An 8,264-nucleotide genomic window follows, 5' to 3' on the forward strand; every position below is an offset into this window, starting at 1 on the left:
GCATGAGATAACCGACCTCTGCTGCAACGAGGACGAGCTCTAATCATGTGAAGAATTTGCGTTAATAAAAAAACGTAGTTCGTTTTCAGTATGGTCTAATACTCTAATATCGGGGGGCACGAGTTACTGACTCCCGTTGTGTAACCGAAGCCAATCGACACGACTTGCAGGGGGTTCCAGGCTCCACTGCCCAGGTGGCTCACACTCCCTGGCCCACTGCCCCCTTGTCCCTTTCCCCCACCGAAATCCAGCGAGCTCTTTTTCAAAACAAAAGAAAACCAGTGAGCCGTCGACACTAATCACCGAATGAACTCGAGAAAAACACCAGCAGGGCAGAGGAACCAAGAAACGAAACACCCCCATTCCAGATTCAGCAATCCACCCACTCCCTCCCGGCCTTCCCCCGCCCCCCGAAATCCCCAAATCCCAACCCATCTTTTTGCCCCGACACCGCACCAACCTCTTCGGCTCTTCCTCCGCTCCGGGACCAGCTCCAGCACCCGGCGCGCACGCTCCCACGCCGGGCTGCGGGGGAGGAGAGGAGATTCCCGTAGAAAGCGAGCAGGTGCGTCTCGAAAGCGGCGGTCCTTGCCGAAAGAAGCAATCCCCGAGCCCGGCAGGAGCAGGAGGAGGAGCGGCAGGGCACGCACGCACACTCCCAATGGGGAGCAGGAGCAGAGGAGGGAGCGGCAGCGGCTTGCTCATCCCCTTCTTGCTCCTCTCTCTTCACTGTAAGCTCTCTCCTCTCTCACAATCTGTGAATTCTTTCTTCAATGTTGATGCCGCCTGCCTTGCTCTTTGATGCTGGCTCGGTGGGTGTTCTGTTTCTTTCGCAATTCGCAAATGCCGGGTCTCTCCTCTGACCGCTGCGACCGCAGGCTCGCCGGTGCTGGTGTCGGCGGCGGGGAGCGGCGAGCCGTACGTGGGCGTGACCATCGGCACGGCGGTGACGAACCTGCTGTCGCCGTCGGACCTGGCGGACTTCCTCCGCGCGCAGCACATCACCCGCGTCCGCCTCTACGACGCGGACCCGCGCCTGCTGTCGGCGCTGGCCTCGTCCGGGGCGCGCGCCATCGTGGGCGTCCCCAACGACGAGCTCCTCGCGCTGGGCTCCTCACCGGCGACGGCCACTGCGTGGGTGGCCCGCCGCGTGCTCCCGTTCGCGGGCGTCAACTCCAGCACTCCCAACGTCATCTCCGCCATCGCCGTCGGGGACGAGGTTCCCACCGCGCTCCCCTCCGCGCTGCCCGTGCTCCTCCCGGCCATCCGGTCCCTCGCCGCCGCGCTGGCCGCCGCGAACCTGTCCTCGATCCCGGTGTCGACGCCGCTGCCCTTCTCCGTGGTGCTGGACCCGTTCCCGCCGTCGCAGGCCTTCTTCAACCAGTCCCTGGCCAAGTCCTTCATCGCGCCGCTACTCGGCCACCTCGCCAACACCTCGGCGCCGCTGATGCTGAACCTGTACCCCTACTACTCGCTGATGCAGAGCGGCGGCGTGATCCCGCTGGACAACGCGCTGTTCCGGCCGCTCCCGCCGTCGCAGGAGATGGTGGACCCCAACACGCTGCTCCACTACACCAACGTGTTCGACGCGATGCTCGACGCCGTGCGCGTGGCCGTGCGGAACCTCAACGTCACCGCCGGCGGCGGGGTCCCGATCCTGGTGACGGAGACGGGGTGGCCGTCGTACGGTGACCGGCGGGCGGAGCCGTACGCGACGAGGGACAACGCGGACGCGTACAACTCGAACCTGATCAAGCACGTGCTGGAGGACAAGCCCGGGACGCCCATGGCCCCCGGCGCGGCGGCGCAGTCGAGCGCCTACATCTACGAGCTCTTCAACGAGGACCTCCGCCCCGGCCCCGTGTCGGAGGCGAACTGGGGCCTGTTCTACGGCAACGGCACGCCGGTGTACCTGCTGCACGTGTCGGGGGCTGGGGGGTTCCTGGGGAACGACACGACGGACCGGAGCTTCTGCGTGGCGGCGGACGACGCGGACGAGAAGGCGGTGCAGGCGGCCATGGACTGGGCGTGCGGTCCGGGGCGCGCCGACTGCACGGCGATCCAGCCCGGGCAGGGGTGCTACCTGCCCAACGACGTGCGCAGCCACGCGTCGTACGCCTTCGACGCCTACTACCAGTCCCAGGGCCGCGCCGCCGGGTCCTGCTACTTCCAGGGCGCCGGCATGGTCACCACCACCGATCCCAGTGAGTGCCCGTGCCCACTGATCCACTTCCACTCACCCTGCTCAACTCTGAACTCCCTCGCTTTCCGCTCGTCCCCGTCAGTCATGATTGAGCTTCTTTAATGTCCTGACGCGCCCAGTAGCTTAGCTTCTCGGTGTCATACAGTGTCACGGCGACATGTCCATTGGCGTAGTGTCACGGTGCAGTAGTGTTCTTGTTCTAGGGTCAATGGGAACGTAAATCGTGAAGATTTCGGCGTGGATTCGGGGTTGGAGGGACGCCATTGTCATGCTCGGAAAAAGCAGATGACGGCATTCATGGAACGCGAGGCCGGGATGGAAAGTTTGCTGGGTTTGTCCTTTTGGTTCGAGGGCTCTACAAGCTATTGGTTAGGAGAAAGGTTGCTTTTCCTGGTGGTTAGGGGCAGTAGGAGTTTAGGTTGGCAACGTTTTTGGCCTGGGGTGCTTTGGGTGGGGGAAGAACATTGAACCATATATAATCAAGCACTGAAAAGATACTTAGATGGGCTCACAACAAATGAGATCATTCGTTTGGTTGGTGTAGTTCTGTGCCATTTTCTGCGAGAGAGAGAGATTGGGATCTAGTAGTCTACCCAGGTCCAGGGCTCCAGGCATTTCTCACTATTCACTCGCTCCTAGCACCCGCACGGACCCCGGTTGTCAGTGACTCGTCAGTAAGATTCTGTCCATGTAGCAGCACTTTTGGTTTGGCATGACTCACTACGGCGAAGCCGACAGAAGCCGAGCTGGACCTGCTGTAGATTTGTCCGGTGCTCTGCGGCTCTGACAGGTCAGTGCGAGTGTTCTCACTGCTCCGTGACTTTGCTCAACGGTGTCCACTGTCCACTATGGAGTGGAGCGTGCTCCGGTTGGAATTGGATCATGGAGGGGCCATTTTTGTTTGGCAAAAGAGAGAGGGCGCCACGAGCTTGCAAGGAAGAATCATCAGTACCCTTTCCGCATGTGAGTAGGAGAGCAACGCTTATGTACTCGTCACATGCACGCCATGCCAAAGGGTGCATTGCCGGTTGCGCGCCTCGTCAGTCGTCGCATCACTTTCACCAATCACCAGGTCATTCCTGCTCCTTGCATGTCTCTCCCCGACTCATGGAAGGAGCTAGGAGTAGAATGTGGGAAGGAGTTTTTCCTTTTTTTTTAAAAAAAATGCCTTCTAGTTAGTATGCCGGGTTAGTGAGGAAGAAGAAAAACTGGGAACAATTTCCTTTTCCTCATTTTTCGGCAAAAGTTCAATCATGGCTGATGCTCATGTGCCTAATGCATGCTCCAAAAGCTAAAGTTGGACCGGGAGATCTTTCCGGCTGCCCATGATTCCCTTCAGGTGCTCTCCTGCATTACCACAGCTCGCGTTGTCAAGTGTAGCCTTGTCCGTGCTTCCTGGGGAATTTGGGCATTGTTGTTTAGCAAATGGGAATTCTGGACATCAGTTCTGCAAATATAAGACATGTTCAAACGGTTGCCACCCCCACCAGAGTGCATGGTGAGGTAAAAATCAGGCATTCTTGATGTTCGGATCACTGCACTCCAATGCTCCAGTATGTCATGGAAATTGCATCGAGTTAACTATGCTGAAGCTGAAATCCTGCTCGTTGGGTGGCACCTGGCAAGTAACTAGTCACCCTTGTCTTAGGACAGAGAGTTACCCTACCTTGCCATGTGCAAAAGAGCTTAACACTATTATCTTAGGGAAAAAGGCAAGGCGAGAGGAACGCAAAAGGAGAGAAAATCGCAGGCTGGAATCTCTTTGGATCTGGATGTATGTCATCTAAGCCTTTTGTATTTCGTGGTGATGCGATGAGGGATCAAGACAAAGTGCGATCCATGCAAGTGGCCAGCTGGACCCGAGTGCCGCGAGCAGGTAGCATTGTCTGGTATGGGAGCAGTATTTATTATCCTCTGGACTGGACTCTGGACACATGAGCATGGCTGGATGGGTATGCCGCGGGATCTGCACTTTTCTTCCAGGTTGCTTTTTGAGTGTTGTGGCATGTAGCCTGTAGGCATTTGGATGGTCACCAGGTCTGGGCTGTAGCCTGTAGGCATTTGGTGGTTATGTCCTCAGGAATGAAGCATTGAATGGAAGCTCTGCTCATAATGGAAGGTTGTCCATCTGGGTTTGTGTCCACTTCTTAGTGCCCCGTAGGTTGTGTTCTCTTTTTGAAGGGATAGTGTTTGTGCTTGAAATACCATAACGTGTTCATCCAAATGGAGTTGGAGTTGGATTTAGGCCTTTAAACACTCGGGAAGAAAAATACACTGTTATTCTGGTGTGGTTTACTGCAAGTCTGCGTTGTTCAACATGGTATTTCTGTGGTGGGAGGCAAAATCTTCCCCGGTTCACATGGCGTGCATTGTGGGCTCCCCTGTAGTCATGTACTATATGCTAATTTGGTCCATTCCTACCTCAAATGGTCCTGAAGATCTTGAGAATGGACCATTTTGTATCCATTGTCTACAGGTGTAAGTTAATTTTAAAATTTGGCCCTCTTTTCTTAGTATCCTCAGAAATGTGAAGATTTTATTGAGCATCTCTGTTCAAAACCCCTAAAAATGTTAGACTTGTTTGTTGTGTTCACATATTCTTATATTTTCCTTCAATCTTTTGCAAATGTCATATGAAGAAAATATCTTGAACCTCCATTCTGCTTTCTAACAAATGGATACCTTTTGCTGTGCAGGTCATGACAACTGCTTATTTCCTGGAAGGTAAATTGCTGAAACTTTTCCTCTGCAATGTCCATGATATATATTGCTCAACTGATTATTGTTAGTAGTATTGAAGTATCAAGGCTTGTTGAGGGTAAAATATGATAATTGTTATACCAAAGAAACATGAACAAGTTTAGTAGTAGTTGTTCTGTTCTACTGCTCTTTCCGAGCTCTATATGCTTATGACTTTTGCTGTGCAAGCAAGCAGATGACTTCTTGCTCTGAGATCATCCAGCAGAACATTTACACACATAAATAGAAGGGGTACCTGATCTTAAGGAATCATACAGTGCTACTAAGAGCCTGACAAGATACTAGCTAAATTGTTCCAGATAAAAAATGTAGCAGCTAAGGTTACCTTGTACTGGACATTCCTGTTTGCTAAAACATGAATGACCCTGGTACGCTTCTGTTTAATCGATTCATAAGTACCAAGTATATCTGAATGTCGAAGTGTTAGATCAGATGCTGCACACCATAATTCCCTCCACACCTGACCTTTGCTAATGGTGTGATCATTATCATGCAGTAAGCTGCTGAGCAACGACACCAAATCTGGCAGCGCAAACAACACTACAACATCGACAAGTGATGCCGAGGGATCTGCGATATGGAGGCTAAGAACAGGAAGGGAGAAAGGGTTCTTGCTCTTCCTTCGGTTGCTGCTGAGCATTGCGGTGGTTATCGTGACAGATTCGAACTTTTGGACATGACAAGAGTGTACGCTATCTGTAACAAAAGCAGAAATTTTTGGGAAGGGCATGTTAGAGGAGTGGGGATTGGGTTATGCTTAGTGATTCTTTATTGTTGGATAGGCATCAATAAATTAATCCTTTTTTCTTCAGCTAATGAAATGTGAGTACGATCTGCTGAAATCTCTCGACATTTGAATCTGTCCCAACCATATGAAGTGCTGACGATGGCCATTGTACATCCTTACAACTTATGAGTCTTTGCTATTAACTTAAAATTTGAAACTTACTATGGTTGAGCATGCATCGAATGATCAAAACAGCGATAACGCCGTGCCGGTTCATTTGGGGACGATGGTCAGAACCAGGCCACGATGGCAACTCGGCTGGAGATCCATGAAGCTCCATGTGTCCTCCCCGAGACACCTGGAATAGCTGGGCCCGACGTCGTGATCCCCGATCAGTTTGATGCTGCTCAGCCTGTAATCTCTCAGCTTGCACAGGAACCGGTCCGGCCGCTTCCTTATGGACCAGCGGCGGGCGACGTGGCCGTGGAACACCGCGGGCTCCTCGTTCCAGGCCGCGTCGTGTGTCCAGTCGTCGGAGAAGAGGGCCAAAGAAGCAGACCTCAGCGCCGTCCACGCGTCGAGCCAGCCCGCGGCGAGAGGGAACGGCCCGTCGGCGTCCTCGGCCCAGCTCATGTCGCCGCCGAACACCACGTTCGCCGCGCTGCCCAGCGCCGCGACGGCGTGCTTGGCCTGCGCGCGGCGCTCCACGAAGCGCATGGGCGCCGGCGGCGTGGGCCGCTCGAGCTGGGTCGTCGCCACGCGGATCCGCTTCATCGCCGCCGCCGCCGGGTCGGGGCTCACGTCGGCCTCCAGGTAGCCCCGGCCCGTCGGAGAATCGGCGAACTTGCGGCTCGCGAAGTTCTCCAGGGGAAACTTGCTCAACTGCAGCAAGTTTTACAAGATGGCAGACAGTTTTATTTCGTGACAGGTGAGACTCCAAGAAACAATGCGAGCATGAATGGAGCAGGCATGTGCAGGCGATTTTGACCTACCAGTAGGCAGAAGTCCCGCTGATTCTTGTCAGGTGCCTTTCCGTCGGTGTACACCGTGGAGCTGTGGTAGTCGTTCCACCATGAGGAGCTCTGAAAGATGCTTCGGATGTACGGTGTCACCTCCTGTTACAGGCATCGATCCCATGGACACGCCAACAAGATGAGTGCTAGAAAAGGCAAGCTCTACAGGAACATCGATCGATCTTGATCTTGATCTTGCATTGGGAATTAGTCGATCAGTTAACCACCTGGAAGAAAATCACGTCAGGATCATGCTTCTCCACGAGGCCGCTGATGGCCTCCATCCTCTTGTAGACGGCCACATCCTCCCGGGACCAGACGTTGTAGGTCATGAACTTGATCTCCCTCCTCCTGGCCAGGGCCTAAAACAGAGATCGATCGACCCGAAACATGCAGATCGTCAGCGTGTGTGATCAAAAAAACATTGTCGATCGCAGCAAATTGATTCGTGTTGGCCTTGGAGTTTCAATCTAGGAGCGAGTAGGAGTAGGATCAATCGTATCACCGTTGTCCCTTGAGCCGGCGAGGTGCTACGGCGCTTGAACCACGAGAACATCGTGCTGCTTCTCGTCCTGGGTTCAGTCCTTCAGTTCCCGGCCGCTGTTCCTGCGCCGCCGGCCACCGCTGTCAACAGAGGCGAGCTCAGATGACTCTCCGGGTGAGATGACGAGCCCTAAACAGTTCAGGCATGCATACCGAAGATCGTCGTGATGTATTTGTACGCCGTTTAGGTTCGGTATAATCAATTTCTTGGAGAAAAGTCAAGTTTTCAGTTATTTGGAGGCTGACCGATCCCCCTGTGTCATGTGTTATGATCGCTCAGCCCGCAGGCCCGGTACGTGGGAAGCAGGCCGAGCCATGTGAGAGGAGGAGGCCGGGTTGAGGGCCTTTTGGTGTGCAAGCAAGCAAATGGTTTCAACCCAGTACGTGTATGCTCACATATTTCTAAACTTTTTTAGATGTTAATGATGTTATATATATATATATATGCGCGCGCGTGCTTTTTTATAATAGGCAACGGTACGTCTGTAATGCGGATGACTTCATCTATATCAATATATTTCTAGTACCCTATCAATACACCCACACTTAACCCGATGAATATACACACGCAATGCCATCTGGCGCTATCTCGGATCAGTCCTTGCACCAATTTTCGACAACTCAATGAACCGATTGCCTGGTTTGGGGAGCGGGTGCGGATGAAAATGTGATATTGTAAAATACTTTTAGCTTTGACCAATAGCATCTCTAAAAATATTTTATTTTAAATAAAAAGGCTGTATACTATTGTAGTTGGTTTCACGATGAATTTATTAACATCGACTTTATATTTTGAATTTAGTGAACTCAGTCACACGTAGGACGGATCCAAAAATAGCTACGAGAAAGCATTCAGAATTGGGTCGAGATGGTAACTGGGCCAGAACGGTGGCGTGGTCCATAGCCTTCGGGGAAATCCAGAAAATAGCACCGGTCTTCAACGGTGTTCACGAAACAGCATTCATGCCCCTACGCTCGGAGAAGACGTCGGTAGTGCCATTATTTAGCGGCAAAATAC

At 53.1% G+C, this 8,264-nt stretch overlaps 1 protein-coding gene across 1 annotated transcript; it reads left to right on the top strand.

Moving 5' to 3' along the window:
* Positions 1–293: 293 nt before the first annotated feature.
* LOC117845322 (glucan endo-1,3-beta-glucosidase 1) lies at positions 294–5,805 on the top strand. Its single transcript, XM_034726325.2, has 4 exons — positions 294–731; positions 879–2,204; positions 4,900–4,927; positions 5,460–5,805. The coding sequence occupies exons 1-4, from the start codon at positions 662–664 to the stop codon at positions 5,641–5,643; spliced, it is 1,608 nt and encodes a 535-aa protein (XP_034582216.1). The 5' UTR covers positions 294–661; the 3' UTR covers positions 5,644–5,805.
* The last annotated feature ends 2,459 nt before the right edge of the window (positions 5,806–8,264 follow it).

Source organism: Setaria viridis, chromosome 2, assembly GCF_005286985.2.
Source record: "Setaria viridis chromosome 2, Setaria_viridis_v4.0, whole genome shotgun sequence".
Classification (NCBI taxonomy): Eukaryota; Viridiplantae; Streptophyta; class Magnoliopsida; order Poales; family Poaceae; genus Setaria; species Setaria viridis.